Below are 27,294 nucleotides of genomic sequence, written 5' to 3'. Positions count from 1 at the left end.
AAATATTAAATTATTTTAATTACAATTAATTTTATAAATAAATACATGCACACTTCTATATAAATTCACTGCAACCCCTAAATTAAATAAGAAGAAAATATCGATCAATTTAAAAATAAAATGCAACCGAATAAAAAACACATTTTAAATGTAAAAAATGATTTTCAAAAAAGTTCAAATTTATACCATTTTGACTTAAATACTGATACTATATTCGAATAAATAAAGTATAGTCACACAATTATTAACTCAAACTAACTCAAAGGCGATTATGCCGTTTCTACTTCAATAACATGCGTATGTTTTCTCCTCTTATGTATTCCGTCAAACTCGTTCTGTATCTCTTCCAACGATCTACCCATTGTTTCGGGGACGAAGAAATATACGAACATAATTCCTATGACGCAGGTCACAGCGAAGTGACATAACGTCCAACCAGGCCTGACCATATCCACTAAGTTCTGGTACAACTTTGTCACACCAAACGCCAAGAACCAATGAAATCCAGCCGTGATCGCGGTTGCACGTCTTCTTACGTTTGGTGGAAAGATTTCTCTGAGCATCAGCCAAGGTATCGGGCCCACACCAGCGGCGTAAACGGACACAAATATGCAGAGAGTAAAAAGCGGCACCCAAGTATTGCTTGCGGATAAATTTGATGCTTTAAGATGATAATATATCGCCAAGCTTCCCAGACTAACTGCCATAGCTGCAAAGGATATCAAAAGTAAAACGCGTCGTCTCACTTTCTTCAGGAACATTGTCGAGAAGTACGTTGAAGATACCAAACAGAAACCCATAATAATAGCAGCTCCGGGTGGATTCAATGAAATAGCAAACGTCTTAAAAATATTCTCGGCGTAAAACAGTACTGGGTATATTCCACTCATCTGTTGAAAGATCATTAATCCAAATGATACGAACAAAGCCTTCAGCGTTGCTTTCGAACTAAACAGTTCCTTGAACGTTACTCTATTCTTGGCGTAACTTCTAATTTGTTCTTTCAACACTTTAATTTCCGCGTCGATGTCGTTGTCTATTCCCCGAAAGTATTTAAAAGCTGCTTTCGCCTCGCTCTGTTTTCCTTGTGACATGAGGTAGGTGGGTGATTCGGGCAGAAAGATAAACGCTATGAAAAAAGCAACTGGTATACTTGCACAGAGCACTGATAGCCATGATGTGCTTTGAACCATACCTGAAAATAAACGAATAAAAACATTTAAAATGAATCCAAAAAATAGTGCTGATAGTATGTAGTACGACACAACTTATATGTAGCATCGGAAATTCAATAAAACCGATTACTGTCGATTTATACTCTAGAAATAGCGATATATATACATATATTCGACGCTATTAGTCAGTTCAACCGGAGAAAGCAAGTGCATGTAAACGGACGTGTCAAATTGACGAATATATTAGCTCATATGATATAACAAGTTATTACGTTTGTGTAAAGATTATATTCACATGAGAAATAAATATTGATAATAATTTGGGATAGCGCAGAGTTACGAATTTTGCCGATGCTACATCTAAGTTGTGTCGTACTATACTTGACTTTGAAGCTGAAATCTATTATCGTAGTTCCAATTTACAAAACGCTAAGTAATTCAGGTCTATACATATTGTATAGTAAATAGTTTTCACTTCGAAGCGTGTATCGCGCAATCTTGTATAGGCACAAGGAGGAGAGACGTGCGAAAAATTGTTATGAGGGTTGAAGTGGCTATAAAATAAATATAAATTATTACAAGAGCGTTACAGGGCAGGTTCAGGAATACTAAAAAGGCAACCACATCAGCTCCTAATATTCGCACGAACGACTTTGCCGGGTCCAAAAAGTTCACGTAAAATCATAATACTATCTTAGAATATGCAATACAGTTTTCATGAAGCGTAAACAAATCAATTTTTATATTACAAATAAAATATTAACATAATAAATATTCGCTTATAATTTCTGCAAATATTCTTGTAATCTAGAATACTATTTTATTCTTAACTAGCGACCCGCCCTGGCTTCGAACGGTTGCAATACTGATACTAAACATACTCTAGAGTTTATTTATTTACGACATCACCATATAAACTTCGAAAATTATTAACGTTTCTATAGTACATTGTACATGTACCTATTATATACAAAAACCTTCCTCTCGAATCACTCTATCTATTAAAAAATACGACAAAGATCAAAGCGTACATAGGGAAAGACAGAATTAACCGAATTTGTTTTATACTTAGTAAATATACCCCAGATAAACAACCTAAGCGCGAGGAAAACGGTTGGCAAGTAAAATGTTGTAAATGTGTGATGTTAGACACGATGTAACGACTTACCAATAATATATCCAAATAGAACACCACAGGCGAAGTGGACGTGGTAGTAATTAACCAGCGCTGGCAGAATATGCTTCTCGGCGATATCTTCAATGTACGGAGGGATGCCGACGCTGAAGGCTCCGACTGCCATCCCGCCGACGAAGCGCCCGACGTAAATACCGTAGACATTTGGACTGTGACAAATAAAACCTTTCCATAAAAATATTCATTGAATTTAAGATACGATGATTTATAGTGTAAATTAGATTTGGGAACAATTATATTCCCATATATAACTTTCCACTGTTGCTTTATAACGTGATTGAAGTTTACGTTAGTTTTTTAAGATATACTAGCGACCCGCCCGGCTTCGCACGGGTGCAATGCTGATACAAAATTTACTAGATATATTGTTTATTTATATCACTGCTAAAATTATCATTGTTTCATTACTATATCGTCCAATTTTTTATACCATAACCTTCCTCTCGAATCACTCTATCTATTAAAAAATACATCAAAATCCGTTGCCTTATTTGAAATATCTAAGTATACATAAGAACAGGCAGCAATAAGCGGCTTTGTTTTTTACTATGTAATGATGACATTATCTTCAAATCTAATGTCAAGCGAGACCACCCAACTAATCACAACATATTATTAATACATATGTGCCCAAACACAGATGCACTTTCTTTTCCTTCGTCTTCAATGCAATACTGATACTAAACTTACTTCGGAATTTGTTTATTATATGAATGATAATATCATCTTCAAATCTAATGTCAAGCGAGAACAGCCAGAACTTATCAGTAGGTACATATTAGAACCCAAGTGTTTGCACAAATACAGATGGACTTTCTATTTTTTCTCTGTCATGCCAAACATTCGGAAATTTTCAGGGCCGTTAATGGCATTTCAAGGGATAAGAGTCTACAAACTTCCAACATAAAAATATACTGTTTTTTTATATATATATGTAGATGTCATACCTTGAAGCGACCAGGATCCATGACACAACTAACGGAAGAGCGAGGTACAGCAGCGTCTTCTTTCTACCGAAGTGTTCAGAGATGAGCCCTGCGGGTACAGCGCCCCAAAACGCACCGAGACAAAGAAGAGATGCAACCCAAGATGCTTCTGATTCTGTAAGCTGAAAGAAAAACATTCTGATATCATTGAGTATCCCCAAAAAAAGACTGGTGATAGATTTTAAGGATAGCACAATTTCTTAATATTAATTACCAAATATTAGTAGTGTATTATGTATGAGTATTGTGTATATGCTAAAATTAATAATGATTACTAATATAATGCATCAAAACTTGTGTAGGACAAAACAATTGAAATAGTTGGGTTTAACGACGAGCAGACTCATGGGTATCTAGCAATCTCTTCCAGACTACCCAATTTCAGAGAGTTTCAATTTAAATACATCAAAAAATACTACCTGAGTAAGAGATGCACCAAACTTACAAGATATATAATAAAACAATTCCTAAAAAGCCTTAAACTTGCAAACTGTTTCCATAGTAGACACTTAGATAATATTAAATACATACTTAATTTAGTATTAGTCGCTTTTTAAATTAAATTAAAATTCAGATTTACTTTGATTTTCTGAATCTGTTTGTAAACTTCGATTTAATTAATATTTATTTACGAAGATCATTTCGATTTGACTGGGCGATGAACTTTACAAAGGCATATAGACGCTCTCGAGTTATTTACAAGATATCTGATATTGTAGTAGAAATTAAATGATTTTATTTATAAAGCTGAGATTGCAAGATGAATTGAATATGCTTGAGACATCGTTTGAATAAACTTTGTAACTTTCTTAAGTTAAATTTAAATAGTATATGATAAAGTACGTCATTCACAGATCATTCATAATACTAATATTTTATTATATAGAATGCCGCGTTATCGGATTCTAAGGATAAATATAACCAAACCACTTACAACCAAATTTTGATGGAATGCCAAATCCGTTACTCTTGGAAAGAGATCAGGAGAATGAACAGATACACTTGATATCTACGGCGCTTGGGTGTAATCATCTCCAAATATGCTCTGAGCTACTATTGATAATTTCCCCACAAATAAAAAAATATAATATCAAAAGTCACGAAAATTAAGACCAGGGCCAAAGGAACTTCTGTCTTAAAGGCTGCATCTACGATTCAAAATGTTATTTATTAATGGTTATTTTCATTATTACAGTTATGAATTAGGGGATATTTACCATGTTGTTTATTTTTATACGTTTGAGCTTGATATTTCTTCCTGTCTGATGAACAAGACATTCGTAGATAATTTTAAACTAAAGTAGCATTTTTGTAATAACATTTGTTTTCTTTTTATATATTCAGTATGCATCAGCACGTTCATACATGACATGAACAAATTAAGCGCATAAATACTACGCGGTACTTGGCCGGAATTTGAACTCAAAATCATCGAAAAAGATTTGTCTTGTAACCACTGGGCCATCGCGAATCTTAAAAACACTCGGCATTCATTAATACAAAAAATACTTAAATAAAAATTTTAATAAGAGTTTAATTAATTCATTCATCCCGGACAGACGACATTTTTTAATTATTAAGGAAAAAAAATTTTTTTTTTTCTTTATAAATTGTTATGGTGTTCGGAATGTAATTTTTATTTCCCTTGGCTTTGTAGATTAATATACATAACTTTTACTAAGATACGTTTTTTATCTATGTGTTGATAAATAAATCACTCAGGACGTCTCATAAATATACAGATTCAAATACGATTAATATAAATCAACAAAAACGTTCGCCAAAAAATGAACAATTCATCACTTTGGACACTTACCACGAGTTTTGGATGCGTGCCATTGGATGAATAGCCCTCAGATCTCGCCGACGGCAACTAAAAAAAAACAGTATATTTTTAATTCCAAATTGTACATTATTATCTGAAGTGAACATTTTTTGTTTGGAAAACAAATATTATTTTTATAATGAAGTCTGAATCTTTAGCTTAATGAAGTAGCTTTAGATCATTATGTAAAATATGTATGTATATAAAATAATTTTATACAAAGTTAACACAACACAACATTGCTTGCATACAATCGTGTTCTTTCGATTTAAGATCCATAACCAAAATCAAAGTCATAACTTCATATTCAATACAAAACTTTTATCACCGATTCGGAAATAAATACTTGAAACTTGAGAAGAAACGCCGAAAAAACAAGAGTATTTTTATGAAAAATTTTTCAATTATAGTTTCTATAAATAAATAATAACAAATTAATATTGGACAACATCACGTACATTACTCTGATCCTAATGTAAGTAGCTAAAGAACTTGAGTTATGGGAAATCAGAAGTAACGACGGTACCACAAACGCCCAGACCCAAGGCGACATAGAAAATAAATAAAATTTTAACAAAAAGAAAAACCGACTTCAAACAAAACAGTATTTTAAAACAAATTAAAATGCACTAAAAGGTAATAAAAATAATTGCATATTTAACACAGTTTTGAGAGTCCTCCTAGGTAAAATGAAATGAAAAATATTAGACTACTTAAAAGTCGATTTACGATTATATAACGTAGTTATAGTTATTGTTATATTTGGAGCCGGTGTCAGCCACAGGCACACGCTTCAACAATCAAAAAAAAGAAGCGATACGACCCTCTTGATTGACCCAGTATAATATCGTATAAAAGGTAATTTGTAAGAAACATTTCTTAAAGTATTCTCGTATTGTTTTTCATAGGTGTATATAGGGTTGGCTGACACCGACTCCAAATATAGCAATAATTATAACTACATTATATTATCGTAAATCGACTTTTAAGTAGTCTAATATTTTTCATTTCATTTTACCTAGGAGGACTCTCAAAACTGTGTTAAATATGCAATTATTTTTATTACCTTTTAGTGCATTTTAATTTGTTTTAAAATACTGTTTTGTTTGAAGTCGGTTTTTCTTTTTGTTAAAATTTTATTTATTTTTTGATTTTAAGTGAAGCTGATGTAGACTAACATTTTTTTCTTAATATGGATAGATTAAGCGTGCCGTTTATATGAATCAGAAACTACTTCAGGGACAATTTCAAAAGAAACTTTCGAATAAAGCAAAAATACACTTTCGAAAATGCGGCTTTAATACGTCATGCGGCATAAACTACGAGGTACCACCCTCGAATGAGCTGTAATCGACCTCAGTAAAAAAACTTTGCAAAAGAGCTATTCGTATGCTATGTCGTACATCATATGACATCACATCATATACACAAAATTTGATTAAAGACAGAAAGAAATTCTGCCCCAAATCACACCCTAACTGTAAGCCGTTTAGGAGTTCCGTCAATACATAGTATAAAACAAAGTCGCTTTCTCTGTCCCTATATCTTTAAAACTACGCAACGGATTTTGATGCGGTTTTTTTTAATAGATAGTGTAATTCAAGGGGAAGGTTTGTATATATAATAAATGAACAATATAGTAAAGAAACACTGACAATTTTAGAAGTTTGCAATGTGATTTCGTAAATAAATAAATTCTTTAGTATATTTAGTATCAGTATTGCACCCGTGAGAAGTCGGGGCGGGTCGCTAGTTGATTATAATATTCGATTATGACAATTACATGAACATAACCACGTTCCGGAAGGTGATTCAAATATCCAAGTAACCCATAAATAAAAGATTCGACCGAGTATTGCTAACGTGCTCCTCAGAATTGTTCCGTTCCCTCCCGTTCCCTTAATTTGTCATGGATCCTGTGCTCAGAACCTTACCAAACTTTCACCAAACTACCCTTGAAGTATATCCTTTATAATAAAAAAAGAATCATCAAAATTGGTTAACGTGATTTTGAGTTATTCACCTATTTGTCGCGCATATACATAATGCAAATTTAAGACTTATGTCGTTTTCACATGGATACCATCATCGGAAAAAAAATAAAAAAAATGGGACCCCACGGGAAGCACTACCTTTCAAACAAAAAAAAAATTATCAAAATCGGTCCGCCCAGTAAAAAGTTATGAGGTAACAAACATAAAAAAAAAAAAAAAAAAAAAAAAAATACAGACGAATTGATAACCTCCTCCTTTTAGGAAGTCGGTTGATGAATAAACCTTCTACATCGACTCAGTCGGGAATCGTACCTGGGACCTCAGAGTGAGAGTTTTTATACAATAATTATAAATAATTATTTTGATTTATTTTAGAGTTTGAAGGCGATCATCTCATTTCAAAGATATGCAATATAGTTACACAAAACTGTCTTTAAAAATTGTATTAAATGGTACTAAAAATAAAATTGTTTTGAAATCAGGCAGATTTATTAATAGCCAGTGAATCATTCTCAAGGCGAAACCACTAAAAAACATTCGAATAGGAGTGGAGCTCGCTGCGAGTGGGTTTCTCACCATTAAATTTCCAGGATTATTATGACCACTGACTTTCCTCTGAATTATTAATAGTTTCCAAGTTCCGTATTTCTATAATAATATTTTTAAAGTATAACATATATTCTTTACATTGCATTTATCACTAGCTGTGCCCGCGACCTAGAGCGCGTTTGTATTTAACAAAAAATATATTATTGTAGCCTAAATTACTCCCTATTATATCAGTTATCTGCCAGTGAAAGTCCCGTCATAATCGGTCCAGCCGTTCCAGAGATCAGACCGAACAAAAAATTTTATATATATATATATATATATATATATATATATATATATATATATGTACCGTGTGCAAAAAGGGCTATTTTAATATTACAAACAGACACTCCAATTTATACTTTGTTATGTGTTTAGATGCTTGTTACAGTATGAAATTAAATGTAAAGCTGATTTGACGCGTTTTCAATTCTAGTCTGGTCAAAATTTGAACAAATAACAACGGACGCTGTTCCAATGCGGGTTGGTGGAATGCAGATGTGGCAAAATTTCGAGGACATTAGCCACCTGCAGGTTTCCTTACGATTTTTTCCTTCACCGCCGAGCAAGGCATGAATTATAAACATAAATTAAGCACAATTATATAGTGGTGCTTGTCTAGGTTTGAACCCGAAATCATCGGTTAAGATGCACGCGCTCTAACCACTGGGCCATCTCAGCTCAATTTCAAGATTCTCATTATTTATATCAAATACTATAAAATATTCCGTTCTAATTTTGATCGCAAGGAAAGTAACCACCATGAATGGGAATTAGGTATCGATTCAATTCTTATACAATCAATAATTGTGTATTACTAGTAGTGTTGCAAGCAGCCTTGCATTATTTTAATTAACCTATTTTTTATCTCCCAACTTATTATTAATTAACTGTGACTTAGGTTTTTTTTACTATATTTGGAGATGGCATACTGATTGTTAGACGGTCAAATACGAGAGGGACCATAAAACAGCAATATATAAAAAGATACTCTGTTTGTTTAGAAATATTAAAGCTCTCATTTGGAATTTTAAGATATTTTCAACGTAAATCAGAGTGCATTAACTCCAAGATTCTGAAATTTGAACTAACTTTCTGGAATTTTAATGTTCATTGATTAAAATAACATGATAATATATATTGTATTTTAAGGCAATAAGCAAAATCGAGCTGAGATGGCCCAGTGGTAAAAACGCGTGCATCTTAACCGATGACTTCGGGTTCATACCCAGGCAAGCACCACTATATATATGTGCTCAATATAAGTTTTTAATTCATCTCGTGCTCGGCGGTGAAGGTAAACACCGTGAGGAAAGCTGCATGTGTCTAATTTCATCGAAATTCTGCCACATGTGCATTGGAACAGCGTGGTGGAATATGTTCCACAACCTCTCCTTAAATGGAGAGGAGGATTAACCCCAACAGTGGGTAATTTATAGGCTGTTACTTTTCTTACTTTTTTATTTTAAGGAAAATCGAGAATAACAAGACGGATTAGTTTTATATTGTCTAAAATAAAGTGTCTCTTGCTTGATACAGCGAAAAAGAGTACAGTTTTATGTTTCATAAGTTTACGCTTAAAATAAAATGTTGCAAAAATTTTAGTGCCGGTGACAATACACGCTCGTAGAACAAGCTTGTTTAAGCAGTTTCGTTTCGTGTCGAGTGTGAAGTTGCACGACTACTCAATATATTTTATATTTTTATTTATTTATTTTATTTTATGGAATAGGTTGGCGAACGAGCATATGAGCCACCTGATGGTAAGTGGTCTCCATCACTCATAGATAATGACGCTGTAAGAAATATTAACTATTCCTTACATCGTCATTGCGCCACCAACCTTGGGAACTAAGATGCTATGTCCCTTGTGCCTATAGTTACACTGGCTCACTCACCCTTCAAACCGGGTTACAACAATACTGCTTACTGTTGTTTAGCGGTAGAATATCTGATGAGTGGCTGGTACCTACCCAGGCGGGCTTGCACAAAGCCCTACCACCAAGTAAATTTATTTTATTCATATATAATAGTAATTTTATTTTAGTCATATAACATTTTTTATCATTACATAGTATAAAAGTCGCTTACTGTCTATCCCTATGTATGTTTAGATCTTTAGGATTACGCAACGGATTTTGATGCGTTTTCTATAAAATACATGGACAATATAGTTAACAATTACTGATAATTTTTCAAGTTTCTAATGTAAATAAACAAATTATGTAGTTTATTTAGTATCAGTATTTCACCCGTGCAAAGCTTGGGCGGGTCGCTCATTATTTATATTTTACTAGCAACCCACCCCATCTTCGCGCGTGTGCAATGCTACTACTGATATTGTCCAAGTATTACATACAAAAACCATCCTCTCGAATCACTCTATCTATTAAAAAAAACCCGTTATATGTACCCGCATAATTTTGAAGATATAAGCGTACATAGGAATAGACAGCGGTAAGCGACTTTGTTTGATACTATGTAATGATGATGACGATCTATCATAATATTCAACCGAGCGAATGATCAAAATTCTTGCGACCTTTTGGAGTTAAACGTACGTAGCATTACCATAGCAGAATTAATTCTCTTTCTTATTAAATTAATAACAAGTGAATTTTTAAAACGTCATTGTTTACCTGCTTGCTCTTTCCATAATCACAAATAACACAATACTTATTTATATCGATGACGTTACACTTCAAAAAATCGAATCCTTATTAATAAAAGCACTTAGACATGCCCAAAGTTTGTTCAGCCGTATTTAAATAACAAACCTACGGAAATTATAAAGTTTTCGCAACGAATACAATACGAAACCTTGGTCGTCTTATTAAAGAAAGTCTTGAGACCACTCGAAAACATTTTATTATAATGATGACTCTATAAGAGCCGTAGGAACATTGTAGAGGCTGATCGCGTCTTGTCATTAATAAGACGGAATAAAATACTTTGATTTGCAAACATTTAACATTATAACTTTCTTTTAATGTAATTTTAGCACATTGAGATAATGTAAACTCACATTATAATAAAAAAAGGTGTATTTAAATACTGGACAACATCACATACATTGCTCTGACCTATCTGATGCAAGTAGTTAAAATACTTGTGTTGTGGAATTGAACCCGCGACCTCGGAGTAGCGTACCCATGAAAACCGGTGTACACACTATACGACCATGGAGGTCGTCAAATATATGAAGAAATTAATATCGGAATATTAAAAGTCCGATTTTAAAAAATATACAAAATAGCACATGATATATTGAGAAATATTATACATATATAGGACCTATGAGGTGGTTTTCAAGCTGTTTTTTTAGGGAATCGACTATCGCAGTCAACGCAATGAAATTCCCTACAACAGCCCTTTACAGAAGACGGAAATGAGTTTCTCCAGCGAAAAAAACATGGTGAAAACACATGAATAGTTAGTTACTGTAAAAAAATCTTAGAATCATGATTCACGACTGTAATGGCGGGTGATAAATCGGCAGAATCGTTGAATCGTAATTCCGATTCTTTGGACTAAAAATTAACGAGCGATGTGATCTATATATTTGCGAAAAAAGCCCTTATATTACCAATGGACGCAATACGTGTTAAATGCTGTGGAAAGTTAAATATTGTAAATGATAATATTTATAGTATCAATACGCAATCTTTTATCGAATCCAAATAAATATATTATATATCAGCCATTATTCAATCCGAATAAGTATATTTGCTTTTGTTTTTAAAACTGGTTTATTTTGACAAGGTTCTACAAATGACATTTGGTTACACAAGGTTAGTTCACTTACAAACTGTCTCTTTTGCTAATTCGCTAACTAATAAGTGGTAGTTATCGATATTTTGAATCGGTTTTTGAGTAAATGTCGATAAACGTAAAATTAATTAAAATTCAGTCGTTGATATAAATTAAAAAATGTTTCTACTACTCATTCAAAAACATTTTGACTATCTTTTTATGCATTTTGTCTTACTTATTATCGATATCGAGTGTTAAGATAAACACTGATTTCTCTAATGCGTACAACATTAATGCGACAAACCTTCTTCAAAGGGAAAAGAGGCCTCAACTCAGCAGTGGGAAATTTACAGGCTTTTGTTGATCAGCATTTATTTGCAAAGTTTGTATACATAAATAAATATTGGATCCGATCTCTGATCCCAATGTAAGTAGCTAAAGCACTTATGTTATGGAAAATCAGAAGTAACGACGGTACCACAAACACCCAGACCCAAGACAACAAAGAATTTTCTACATCGACTCGGCTGGAAATTGAACCCGAGTGTAGCGTACTCATGAAAACCGGTGTACACACTACTCGACCACGGAGGTTTCTAATTTCTATTTGAAAATAACTTTCACCCGTTTCATGTTATACTCGCTTAGTCGTTTTCGAGGGTGGGATGATACGATACTTGATACAAATCTCGTCCTAATTTTTCCTCCGAAGTGTGTCAAACTATCACACAGTTTCGTCTTAATTCAATTTAGCAAACTCCAAGATCCTCAAACACATCCCTTAGTTAAGATTCATTAAGTTCGTCAGTAATCTTTGTCTTGGGAATACGACGTTACTTTACGTACGCCGCATACGGACGGTTTTTAAAACGTCAGTATTATAATTACAATCTATATTCATATTATACATATGAAAGTAACTCTGTATATCGCTCTTTTGAATTTGATGAAATTTGGTACTAAGCGAACTTGAACTACTGTTTTGGTAAGATATGACAACCAACAACTGTATAATGTAGAAAAATTTCACTAGTTTTCTATGTTGTCTTGGGTCAGGTTTGTGGTAACATCGTTACTTCCGATTTTCCGTAACATAAGTGCTTTAGCTGTAAACTCGTGATGTCAAATAAATTGTAATAATTTTTTTAGTTTTCTGACTTTATAACGACAAAAATGCTAAAAGAAAAGAAAACGCTTATCTACTAAAGCCAAGACGGTTCCCGCAGGGTATTATTTATTGGACGGGTTATGAAAATATTATTTATAGCCCGCTAAGAAATATTGTTTCTCCTGCGTACAAATTAAAATTTACAATGATTTTAAAAACAAAACCTCTGGTACGACTGAGAATAATTTAAATATACGACTATATACAGTACGATGTATAACTTATTACAGTGAATTTTTGGTATTTATATAATACTATTTCAATATTTTATGTCACTTGTTAGTCTATATATCAAATATTGAACACAACTGAAAACCAGTTCCAAAAATCCCAATAAGCTGAGAATGTAGTACACATTTCTGGTAATCCCAAAGCTTAGTTAAGTGTTTAGGGGATTGGCGTTATATGAGACCACAATTATGCACAAAGACTTGTAGGGACATGGATTCCATCTCTAGATGGAGATGTTAAACAAGGAAATCATTGTTAATAGTGACTTGCACTTACTTAGGTGTGATTTATTCTCTCTTTTCTCATACTTTCATGGTAGGACAAGACAAACAAACTGCAGAGAAAGATCAAGCATGTGACCAATTGATTTACGTAATTTTCGAATATAACTGTCAAATTCCAAGTTACTGGGAATTGAAAATGAATGGAGGACAGAAAACTCTACTGACTTTGGATCGACCAGAATTTTGGATGGAACGGGATAAAAATATTATGTCAAATAGCTCACCTCAACTTGTCCAGACGTGAACAACGGCAGTGCGGATGATGACCACGCGACGCAGACACCAGCTGCAAACGCTCCAAGGTTGACTGAAAACAAACATTTTTATTGATTACAAGAATGTATTAAAATGACTCAAGTATACAAACTCATGTGTCTATATATTGTAAAAAGTAAGCATTGCAGTACTAATGCTTAAATCAGACAGTGGTTGATACGCCCTTTTATTTTGGACTCGTACTAGTTGTGGCAAACAAGTAAGCTAAGTTACTTCGCCAGTATTGACTCAAACAAAATATAATATTGCGTGGAGGTGACATTCACGAAAATTTTGCCCAAAAATATTATTTTTTAATTTTTATTATATTTTAGAGAAACAAATAATTTTATTAACAATAATAGTATTTTAACATGTTTTAATTATCTCATTCGTATTATGGATAATGTAATTTTAAAGAGATTAGAGAGAAAATTTCATTATTATAACCATTATGAGTGTTTGTAAGATACGGGTAGTAGAATCGTTTATGAGGCGTTTAGTGTATATTTAAGTATTAGTAGTATTTAATTCAGTAAATACTGTTAGGTTGCTACTTACAGATAAAAGTAATAAAAAATATTAAAAGTCAATTAGACACTTCTATGACCAATAGTGTTTGCCTAGTGTCCGTAATTTAAAAATAATAATTATCAAGAATTTATGGAAAACAAATGAATTTTCAAATTTAAAATAACCTTTTTGTACTATTAATTCCAAAATTTAATACTGTAAACAAAGAGTTTACAAACAGGAGGAAAAGGTACTGATCCTTTTTTGTGTGCCTATTTATATATAAACAGTAACCGGGCTTAGGTCTAAGGCAAGAATGTAAATAAGAGTAGGACAGAAAATCCAGAACGTGTAGTCTTTAAAACCTGAATTATATTTGAAAACAGTTTGTTGAAAATTTGTGAAAATGAATAAATGTATATTTATAATCATGCGGTAACATTAAAGCGGTCAGGGCAGAGATTGCCCGGTGGTGCTGGCCAGCAATGCAGAATATTCCTGTGCTTAATTTGTGTTTATAATTTATCTCGGGCTCGGCGGTGAAGGAGAACATCGTGAGGAAACCTGCAATCTATTTTCATAGAAATTCTGCCACTTGTGTATTCCACCAACCCGCATTTTAAGTGTGGTAGAATATGTTCCAAACCTTTCCCTATAAGGGAGAGTAGGTCTTAGTCCAGCAGTGGGAAATTTACAGGCTGTTGTTGTTTTTGTTATAGTCTTTAAAATGTCAACTATAGTCGAAAACAGTGAAAATTTCTAAAAATGAATAAATATATCTTTTATAAATATGCGGTAACATTATCGAAAGGGTGTCGGGCTGTCTTGATATTTGATTTTATCCCTGACGAGGGTTCCGTTCGCACTTTCGCATATGAATAAAATCCTTTAATTAACACCAATCAATTGGCTGGCGGTTGCTACAACGATGTCACTTTTTCACCATTTATGTCTTGAAACCGCGATTTCAAACAGTGTGGCCGCCGCATAAAGATTAAGTATGCTACTACGTAAAATATTTTTATATTTTGACTTCAATAAATAACCTTCGATAAGATGTAGAAATTCTATCACAAGCGTTAGTGGCGCCATTGCTTTGATGATAGATAGTTCTTGACCTATTTTATCTAAGGAGGTTAGCCTGCCTATATCAACATCTATTAGATATACACAGCCCATAACACAATTCTATATGTTGAAAGGTTATAGTCAAAGTGATTCTATGATAAACCAATAACATATCAGAAGGGAATCGTAGGATCGTCTTAATTCCATAATGTATAACTTTTGTTTTATAATTTCAATAAAAGCAATCTGTCTGGTAAAGTAGACTTCGCGTTTATTCCACCACGTTGCAATACGATTATTCTTATATATACTTGGTAGAATTTCATCTGACATTCTACCGATCGTTTCTTCACGATGACCTTTACAGCAGATTACAAGATGAATTATTATAAACATAATTCAAACATATGAAAATTTATTATAAAAGACTTTTTTCTCATTTGCAAGCTTACTTTCACAACCTCTTTTAAACACTTATATTATACAAGTGAGAGCTTGCGGGTTCAAACCTAGGCAAGCACCAAAATATTTATGTGCTTAATTTGTGTTTATAATTCATCTCGTGCTCGGCGGTAAAGGAAAAAATTGTGAGGAAACCTGCACGTGTCTAATTTCATCGAAATTCTGCCACATGTGCATTCCACCAACCCGCATTGGAACAGCGTGGTAAAATATGTTCCAAACCTTCTCCCCAAAAGGAGAGGAGGCCTTATCCCAGCAGTGGTAAATTTACAGGCTGTTACTTTTTTACTTTATTATACAAGTTATCATACGCAGCTTCTCTCGCGTTGTCACGTGTCAGGCAAAAAAGTAGCCTATGTCCTTTCTTGGAGTCAAATTCGGTTCATTGGTTTGATTGCGAAAGAGCGAAAGACAAACAGAGTTAAGTAATAGTATTTTATAATAATCACCTATGCCGGTCGCAATGTACTGCGTTGTAATTCCTGATGTGTCTCTCTTGATATCCGGAACAGTCTCCAGCCGCTTCAATATCTTCGAGTGGCCGTTCTTGTGGTCTAGCATGTCTGAGTGAGACCCGCCAGCTTCAGGATCGACGGATCCATTTTGCTCGTCCACTGCAACAAATTTACATTGATTAATTAATAAGTATTTTCAAATTCTTTTTTTTTTATGGATATGGCGGACGAGCATATGGGCCAAATACGATGTAAGAAATATTAACTATACCTTACATCGTCAATGCGCCACCAACCTTGGGAAATAAGATGTTATGTCCCTTGTGCCTGTAGTTACACTGGCTCAATTACCCTTCCAATGTTTTTAAAAAATACATTGGTAAAAAAAGCATATTATTCGATACAAGATTTTATAGATGATAAAAAAACGTAGAATTAATACCTGACTTCCAAGCAGGATATATTAATTTAAATAATTGTATTTAACTAAAATGAGTTTGTATTTTTTAAATGATAAAAAAGAGTAACTACTGATTTAGTTGAACTGGTGGTAACTTCACTTAATTGCAAAATGACGATTCAAAAGTTTATTTTGATTTGATTTGAACTTGAAACCATATGATAACATATATTGTCATGTAAAGTAAAATTCTTATTAATGAAAAACAAAAGAATTCTTATAATAAAATCGAATAACTTGCCCCAGGAATGTCTTAAACTTGGTGTTGTAAAATGACGTCTAAAACAAATAATGGAAACTTACATAGACTAAATATTAAAAAAAACATTCTATACAGCTTATTAGAAATCGATTAGAAATATTTATCGTAAATGTGATATATGATATCTAAAATTGTTAAAAGTAATAATTTATGTTATTGAAGTATTTACAAGCACACGTTACAAAATAATTGTACCTTTAAACTTAACTCTCATCGCAGCCAACGAAGTTTCACTTCAGAAACAACAGCTCGTATACTTAGATATAATTGTCATTAAGGAGACACGTAATTTTGTTTACACGCCAGTGTTTGACCTGTGAACGTTACGCAACGGACACACTTGATACGAGCAGCTTATCTCGAATTAAATGCGCTCTAGAAAGTGCCTTTTATAATCTCATTCGCGGCAATTTTCCGGAACATTTCCGGCAACCCCTAACCTACATAACTACTTGGTTTTATAAAAATACTAGTCGTCGCCCTCGGCTTCGTTAGCGTTTAAGTGTGTTGGTTGACATGTGTTAGGCAAAAAAGTAGCCTATGTCTTTTCTTACAGTTCTAATTTCCTTCATACCGAATTTCATTAAATTCGGTTCAGCGGTTTGGTCGTTAAAAAGCGATAGACAGACGGAGTTACTTTCACTTTTATAATATTGATATACATATAAAAATTACTTGTATTGAATACACCTAATAAAAGCACTTATAAAAGTTATTTTAAATAAATATAATTTAATAATCACTTAAAAACAGAACAGAGTACCGATCTTTTTATGCCACATGAAAGGCGAAGAGAATAATAAAAGATCGAAAAAGTGAATTGAACTCTAATTTATATTATAAATACGAAACTAATATTGTTTGTTTGTTAAGCGTTTGCGTTCAACAACTCAACTGATCATAACAACATTTTGCATATTAGTTGTTAGTGTTACAGAAGAGAACAAAGTAACTTAGGGATGCTTACAAAACCGCCGCATATACCACCCTTACCTCCCTCCAACTCAAACTTATATCATCATCACTACATAGTATAAAACTAAGTCGCTTTCTGTGTCCATTTATTCCTCTGTATGCTTAAATTTTTCAAACTACGCAACGGCATTTTGAAGTGGTTTTTTTAATAGATAGAGTGATTCAAGAGGAAGGTTTTTGTATATATTACATGGACAACATAGTAAACAAACACTGATAATTTTATAAGTTTCTAATGTGATGTCCTAATTAAAGAAATTCTGTATTATATTTAGTATCATTATTGCACCCGTACGAAGCCTGGGAGGGTTGCTAGTTATCTAAGACTATCAAATTATACATTAAAAGTCCAGTCGAGATTATATATATTTTTAACTATATTATGTTTGGAATCAAGTTGTAGTATGTCATAGTAATGAATGACATGTCTAGACTAATTAATCTTATTGTTCCAGTTTAATGATTTATGTCGAATCAGAAGCGACATATATAGATAAACTTTTAACTTACAACTTGATGAGTCAAGTTTAAGTATTATTCATAGCATCGTGGCGTGAGTTCGGAAGTTAATTTTAAGTTATTAATAAAATAAAATTAAAATATAAGAATTTTAAAGTATGAAAAAAATCTACCCTAAAAATAATATCCATAACATGGAATAGAAGTAATGATAGAAAAAACTCGGTAAAAAAACAGACCGTTCTGATAACCTCCACTTAAGATTTGGCTTATATTGAAACTAAAAAAAAATGTGCATTTACGTGTATCTTTTGCTGATATATAGGAGTGTATGTTCGAAATTACAATTACTATTTGCTACAAGGCCTTACATCGTTGTTAAAGATTTTCCTAATGATGACCACTTTCAAACTTTTACAATTGTGAATTATTATTTATAATTAATATACAATTTGAAACTGTCAATGCGCTGCCAGCAAAGTACAACATAATTACAATTCTTACGAACAACACAAACACGTCATGAACGGCTAAGATTCCTTTTATCCTTTTAATACTACAAGACATCTGTTTCAAAATGGTTACCACAATCACATAACGCCTTGGCTATTGTTGGTTCCTAGTCACACGTATCGTCGATTGTAAGACAAGTCTAAATCCGATTAATGTAATCATTGAAAATAGCGCTGAATTATTAAAGATCCGAATCGTTTACGAAAATAATGTTCGAAGGAAAATCCACGAGAACTTCCACGACAGTGAGATAATTACAGCTTTTCCATTATAACTTTCAACTAATTTATTATATCAACCAATGTCTTTCTAAAAGTTGAGAGAAAATCTCCTGAATTAACAATTACTAGCAAAAGACAAGATTTTAAATAGCATCCATCAAGTCATTTAAATGAATTAATTAGATATTCGCTTGGTTAATAATTTGCCAAAATAATACCCATTCAGATCAAATCAAAATATATCTTATTTAAGTAGGCTGTTCCGAGCGCTTTTGAACTGTCTTTTTCAAGATTAAATTAAAATTAAAGTTTCAGAAAATACAAAACAATACAAACATCGATTCGATCTGGTATAGAATTAATCAGTTACTCTGAGTATATCAAAAAAAAATTATAGGTATGCTAATTAAATACTCACTGTTTATTAATAAAACACTCGAAAACTTAATAAAATGAGTTTACGTGTATTTCTATATCAATTGAAGAAGATTTTCTTTTTGTTAAATAATTATTGATCAATAATGACATGAAACTAAACGGCAAATTTAAATCGTCAAATTAGGAAACTGACTCAGTGATATAACACACATAAGCAGGTGTAGTTAACGCAAAGTTCAAAGTAAACATTGTTCCTTATAGTTGTAATAATACGCTTAGAACAAATAAGAAAAAATACACATACTCTTCAAAAACAGATGACCAGCGAAGATAAGCCCAAAGTTATCGAAACTTTTAAAAACTTTTCTACATTAAATGAAATAAAGCGCGAATCTCAACGCGACAAGATTGACTGTTGCTCCCGTGAATGTAATCTTGATAAGAAGTCAGCTTCTTCAAAATAACAGGGCTGCTCATACATACATCGGTCGCTATTTACACGACACTTTGAATAATAGAACTTGGATGAGTCCTTACTATGCAGTTATTTATTCACTTGGACTTAAACTACTTCTTTGAGAAGAGTTAAGAACTCATGTGTCTTTTATTTTGGTTTATAGACAAGGAACAATCTTATTCCTGTACTTGAAATCTCTCTGGTCATATCACGCCCTTGATCCATTTTTTGATTATATTAGTGAGGAAAGAGTAAGAAAAATAATAGTATAAAAAGGCCAAATTAATAAATATAACAATATATTTTATTATAATAATAAAAAAAGCACAATAAAGATAGGTTATGTTTCAAAACCCCAACCCATGTTCTCTCCATGGTTGAGGCTTCGATGAGCAGTGACAACATGTCGGTACAAAGGGAATAAGCCTGTAATTGTGCACACACTTGTGCATACACATGTATATGTATGTGTAAATATACATGTATATCTCTTATCTGTGCTGGTGTTTAATCTTCCAGATTTACCGTCTTGCCAGAAATTCGGCCAATAGGAATTGTCTTTTTATATTTTTTCTCGGCTACTGTCGAGATTATTGAAACGAGAAATTTTAAGCTATCATCGCAAAGGTCAGATTTAGAGGATTGTGACAATGGTTGAATAGTGAAGAGGTCATTGTGAAAAGGTTCGACAAATTCATGTTTTATGTAAAGCGGCTCATGTCCTCATGTCTATTATTCTCTGAATGTTTACAACCAAATTTTTTGTCAAAAATCAAACTATTCATATATGGAACCTATTCTCGTTGAGGATATTCTCAACTGTGATATTGTTACCAACAGAAGAATTAATTAATATTGCAGGAAATGTCATAAATCATACAGATGGGTTGTTTTGAATTTATGCAAATTGCATGTAACAAAGCGAGCGTCACTTTATACATATATATTTTGTTTAAACACAACTACGTGTCGTACGTACTCAAACTGAGGCCAAAAGTCAGGTCAAGAAAGTGGTCCAGTTAACGAAAATTTGCAAGTTTAAGACCAAGCCCTTAATTTAACCTGTGACTTTTGTAATACTTAATTTGTCCCCATAATGTTTCTCCTGATTGGCGAAGGAAAATATTACATTTGTCCAAAACGTAATGGAATAAGCTCAAAACCTTCTGATAGCTAACCCGATAAGGAACCAAAACCGGTATTTATTAACCGGTATTTTTAAACTTATTTTTTTGTCAATGTTAGTTTAAGTAGCCAGCGGATTACAACTAAATAGAAAATTGGTATTCATAGGCAATATAAATATTCAGTCCGCGTATCCGGTCGTATATTCCAGACAACATCAAAGACGATGTCGAAATATTTAAACTCCACCTCTAGCAAAACATTGATGTGACAAGTAAATGTATTCAAATCAAAAGGAAGACATTCACAAGTTCATTCGGATCGAGGCTTCAGTATTCGCTATCTGTTCAAATTATCGATTATACCGAGAAGAACCGACAAGGGACTCGGTTTTTGATCTCTTTTACTTTTTTCTTTCAAGTCAGAGAAAGTAAAGGCTTCAATAAAATGTTGTAATTTAATCGCTCAGTCTAATCACAAACAATTTTTTTATGTTATAGTTTGGCGGACGAGCATATGGGCCACCTAATAGTAAGTGGTCACCATCACCCATAGACAATGACGCTGTAAAAAATATTACAATTCCTTTCATCGGCAATGTGCCACCAACCTTGGGAACTAAGATGTCATATCCCTTGTGCCTGTTGTTACACTGGCTTATTCACCCTTCAAACCGGAACACAACAATACTGAGTAATGTTATTTGGCGATAGAATAACTGATGAGTGGGTGGTACCTACCCAGACGGGCTTGCACAAAGCCCTACCACTTGCTGTTATTTTACTATATCTCGTATTCAATTATGTTTGTAATTTCCAATTTTAAGAGTATTAAATTTCCTGTCATGGACCAATGTAGGATATAAATATTTCAAGAAATTTTTCATAGAATTTCAAAGATTACCTTAACCTTTGTTATGCGTATGAAAAGATCGCATTGGATTACAAAATATATACTTTAAAACGATTTGGGAAATTTAACTTAAGAAAAAATAGATGAGCAAATAAATTGGCAAACTCTGATTTCCTAGAACGTCTAGAAGTGAGTGCTTTAATTAAAATATTCCGTGTTATTCATAAAATAAATACAGGTCTAATTAGTAATTAAAAATATAAAAAGAAGTCCTGCCGAGATTTGTTTGTCGGTCTTTTTCTTTTCTTATATTTAATTTATTTATAAAGGGAATTCTGATGACTTGTAACTGAGAATCTGGATAGTACTCTAATTACATACCAACGAGTTAAACCATCTAGTTACCCCAAGCTACCTGCCCAGAGTTACGAAAAAATTTAATAGGCTCTTGATTACCAATAAAAATGGAAATTCTTCATCGTCTATACTTTGGACTATAGTACCAAAGTCAAAGTCAAAAACCTTTATTCAAAATAGAAGTATTTACACTTTCTTATTGATTGTCGATAATCTACCACCGGTTCGGAATATAATACCTCAGACCTGAGAAGAACCGACGAAAGAAATTCAGCGGGATTTTTTTTTATAATGTCAATTTATAATTTACAACAATAAACTATAAAAAAATTACCAAATCAGGCAAACCACGCAAGATATATTTTAGTGCTCCAATATAGACACTCACATACTAACCAATATTCACTCACTCACTCCCATATTTTAACGGCATAACAATACGATACTGCGCATATGACATATGCCATATATGTCATATGCGTAGGATTCACAGTCAATTTTGAACTGACTCTATCTGTTACCAAGATTCTCATGACAGAAAATTTGTCCAGCCCGGGATTTAAATTCGAAACCTTGTGAATCTGAGCATGTCTAGCAGTAGAGCAATAAGATAGTTTTGTTATTACGAATTAATAACAAAACTACCTCGTTGTATTTCAACATTTAAACTCGTGTGGGTTCTGGTAAACAACCAGAAACGTTCAAGAACGTACCACGTAATAACAACATGGATAATCTGTCGTTGTTTACGAAACAAACTAGTTTGTTTGTTGTGACGCAGCGCAAATATACCCCTATTTAACGTTTCTCTGAACTCGCATAATTACATGAATAAAACTGTTTTAACGGCAGTACCCAGTAGAAAGAGTACAAAAAGATTATCAGCTCAATTTACGTTGTCACAAAAAAAATATTGATGATGATGATTAATTGATGAAATCAAACTAACTTATCGATCAACGTTTCTACAAGGTATGATTGATTTATTTATTTTTTTGACATAATTCATATTACCCAATAATCCACCAGGTCAGAGATTTTCCTTAACTTCTTTCTCATCTCAACTTTTTCTAAACAACTGATCCCGTGAAATGAAAAATACAAAATTGATAACATATATTTTGTTATTTTACAAGGCTTGCTCTAAGTCCTAACATACAAGAACGCCACCTTAAGACACCATCAATCTCACCCTTCATAATGTCACTCACGAAGGCAATGCATTGATATTTAACAGTTACAAAACATAGCACAATAAAATCCTAGAGTATTATCAACATTAGAAAAAATAAAACCTGTTTTAGATATTATCTTTATCTGCAAATTTGTTCATTGTATTTAAAATAACAAAAAAATATATTGTAAAAATAATATGGAAAATGTAGTTCTTATTTTGAGCAGCCCTGACGCGATAACCTTTCAACTGTGTCACAACCCTAGTCTCGTAGCTCCGCTGTACATTATAACACACATATAAAATAACCCACGGGAATATAATACTTATTCATACGACTTTACGTACAAAATTTCAATCCACGAATTATGTCTTAATTGTATTCGGTGTTGAGCCGTTATTGATAATATAATATTTTTCTGTCTATGTTACTGATAATATTGATTTCATAAATAATCAATGCATTTATTATACAAGCATATAAATCACATAACAAACTGAAATAGCTTATTGGATAAATAGCATCTTAACCGGTGGTCATGGGTTCTAATCTGAGTACGTCATATTATAATTTGCTCATTTTTATGACCTTGTTATTTATAAAATACTAGCGTCTCGTCCTAGTTAGGTGGCTTCGAACGGGTGCAATACAGGGAATTTGTTTGTTTATGACAGCACATTAGAAACTATTATCAGTGTTTCTTTATTCTATTTCTTCATGTATTATCATAAACGATTTAGTAAAAAACAACACGAAAACCTTCCTCTCGAATCACTCTATCTACTAAAAAACTGCATCCAAATCCGTTGCGTAATTTTAAAGATCTAAGCATACATAGGGACAGACAGTGGTAAACGGCTTTATTTTATACTATGTCAGGATTTCAGGATATCATTAAAAATATTACATGAGGTCTGAATCTTAGGCACACAAGTCGAAATATTAATCTTATACCTAAGACTTCTCTCAGCTCTAAGGGACTCTCCGCCGAGAACCCCTCAGTAGCAGCTTAAACCTTTAGTTGGTAGTTATTGTACTCCCGTGCCTCGTAAAGCAAGTAATACTCTTATTCCTGCTACTGACCTATCTCCAGTACTGTCTGATTGCCATCTAATTGATATATGAGAGTAAGAAAGAGACCTGTGTTAACGCATACTTTTGTGAACTACACTACACACTATTTGACGACCTCCGTGGTCGAATAGTGCGTACGCCGGTTTTCATGGGTACGCCACTCCGAGGTTCCGGGTTCGATTCCCGGCCGAGTAGACGGAGATAAAGTTCATTAGTTTTTTATATCGTATTGGGTCTTGTTCGTAGTACCGTCGTTACTTCAGATTTTCCATAACACAAGAAGCTTTAGCTACTTGCATTGGGATCAGAGTAATATATTTGATTTTGTCCAATATATATTTATTATATTTATGTATTGATACCTCCTTTGTGTCGTGAGGACACAAGGCTCATTAAAAAAATAAAAAATAAAACATTTTCAACTTTATCGCCATCCCGACATTGTACTAGTACCATAAAAATATTATTTCGATTTATGTCTGCCCAAATTCTATGGAAATAAATCTATGCGCTTCATAATTTTTTTACGAAGCTCATATCTGAAATCATAAAAACGGTCTATAAGTGATAAAAGAAAACAGTGACGCGTCCACAGTTTACGATGTGACAGGAGTAGATAACGGGGATTGTGTAGAACCATCAATTTTATATCCTATACCAACAACATAAAGTTCAAATTCAAATAAATACATAAAAGTTTTTAAAGAACTATTGTATAAACTCGAATGACTTTGATTTCGGCTTTTGTTGAATATATTATAAAAGGGTTTTGGTATAATCTTTTTTTTTAATATATACATACCTACCTATTGTATATGATTATCGCTCATCTTTTCATTAAATCGAATTATATGCGATCGATAAATTTCCGTGGAATTAATACTCGTTGACTTACAGGCAGGATATATTACATACATAAATGGTTGTAACTATTGAGTTTCTTGTCGGTTTTTCTCGATAGAATCTTAAATCCGAACGGTGGTAGTTACTTTCTTAATATAGTTGTTAAATGACCATTCAAAAGTGCTTGTAAAAGCCCAATTGAATAGAGTATATTTTGATTTGATTTGAATGTATTACTATCACGACTCTTAGCCATAACACTCACAAATTCTTCTTATCAAACTGCTTTGAGTGTCGGAACTCTATACACGCTTACGAAAATAGACCTCGTTGGGATAATGACAAAATTATAACTCCATATCTAGATGATTTCTTTCAGAAAAATTATAACAAATATCGACTTATCGAAAAGCATTACATTCTTGTAGCTGATTGCGGTGATGACCGAACCTTTCATCACATCGGATTTTTAGTGCACTTCCTCGTATATTTGCATATTCGTGTATGGCTTTACTAGTCGCCGTTAAAAATACTGATCGAAATAATCGTCCATACCGTATCGACGAAAAGTTTTTGAAGATCACTTTGCTAAAAATATTATTCAAATACAAAAATGGAATGTAGCTTAATTGTGCGTTTAAATAATTAATTTCTACTCACGTTTTCCATCAGATTGACTCAATATTCCCGGTAAAAAATTCACTAAAAGCACCCTCATCGCTATATTTTAATATTTTTATTGATTCTATGTTTCCATTAGTATTTACTGTGCTGTGTTGTGGTTACTTTAACTGTTCCTCTCATAAATTTGAAGTCAATACTGATTCAACAGTACCATATGACGTCTCGTCCAATTCCATATCACAGCATCCGTCCTGTGATAAGGTGCTTTTGTGTAAAGGATAGGTTGAGATAAGTAAATAATGTATTATATTTATTTATTCAGTACTCCTTACAAGATTAGTTTGGAGTACTACTTGAGACGCTTTATACCTAACTATTTGTCGCCCGCTGCTTCGTTCGCGTTTTAGGGGTGTGATTGTCATGTGTTAAGCCAAATGAATTTTCACCAACCGGCATTGGAACAGCGTGGTGGAATATGTTCCAAAAATTCTCCTCAAAGGGAGGGGCTTTAGACCAGACCAGGAAATTTGCAGGATGATGTTATTGTTGTAGGCAAAAAAGTAGCCTATATGAACCTTGGAATCAAAATCAAAATCAAAAAATCAAAATATACTTTATTGAAGTGGGCTTTTTCAAGCACTTTTGAATCGTCATATAACAATTAAGTGAAGCTACCACCGGTTCGGAAAGTAGATTCTACCGAGAAGAACCGGCAAGAAACTCAGTAGTTACTCTTTTTCAACATTTAAAAAAAAGTTCAGTAAAATAAATAAATATAAATATGAGACAACATCACATACATTACTCTGATCTCAATGTAAGTAGCTGAAGCACTTGTGTTATGGAAATCAGAAGTAACGACGATACCACAAACACCCAGACCCAAGACAACATAGAAAATTAATGGTAATCTACATCGACTCGGCCGGGAATCGAACCCGGGACCTCAGAGTGGCGTACCGATGAAAACCGGTGTACACACCACTCGACCATGGAGGTCGTCGAAAAAAGTAAAAGTTAGTTAATCGTCCTGCCTGGAAGACAACAGGTATTAATTCCACGCTTTTTTATCATCTACAAAATCTTGTATCGAATAATACGCCTTTTTCAAATTTGCTTTATACCAAATTACATCAAAATCGGTTCAGCGGTTTGGTTGTAAAAGAGCGACAGAAAGACAGACAAACTGTAAATTATAATTTTCACAATTATAATTTTAGTATACTAGATTGCTTCAATAGTGATCTGGTCAGATGTTGGTTGAGTTCCTTTCGGTTAATTAAAGAAACAAGGGAGTATCTAAAAGTTTTTCGAAATCATAAATGCCTTAAATTAAAGTATAATTAGTGATTGTTACGCTATCTTGAACTTTAGTGTTTTATGTTATACTGTCAATTGATTTTCGTCTTTGTATTCTTTCTCATAAAGTCGAAAATTCCAATGTGTTTCACTTAGCGGATGCTTACGTTATAAATTAAACCTCAGTTGCAAATTTCACTCAGCATTATTTTCTCTGCTTTAACGTACGGACAAACAAATGGTTTATTTGAATGGATTATAATGA

At 33.0% G+C, this 27,294-nt stretch overlaps 1 protein-coding gene across 1 annotated transcript; it reads right to left on the bottom strand.

Annotated features, from left to right (window-relative positions):
* LOC124539846 (facilitated trehalose transporter Tret1-like) lies at positions 1-25,839 on the bottom strand. Its single transcript, XM_047117203.1, has 7 exons — positions 25,767-25,839; positions 15,950-16,114; positions 13,427-13,509; positions 5,173-5,229; positions 3,318-3,478; positions 2,344-2,519; positions 1-1,195 (listed from the first exon to the last, which is right to left on the bottom strand). Exons 1-7 carry the CDS (start codon positions 25,822-25,824, stop codon positions 270-272), a joined length of 1,626 nt encoding a protein of 541 aa, XP_046973159.1. The 5' UTR covers positions 25,825-25,839; the 3' UTR covers positions 1-269.
* Between the last annotated feature and the right edge of the window lie 1,455 nt (positions 25,840-27,294).

Source organism: Vanessa cardui, chromosome 23 (assembly GCF_905220365.1).
Source record: "Vanessa cardui chromosome 23, ilVanCard2.1, whole genome shotgun sequence".
NCBI lineage: Eukaryota > Metazoa > Arthropoda > Insecta > Lepidoptera > Nymphalidae > Vanessa > Vanessa cardui.
Note: the sequence above shows the minus strand (reverse complement) of the source record. Positions and strands in the feature narration are given on the sequence as shown.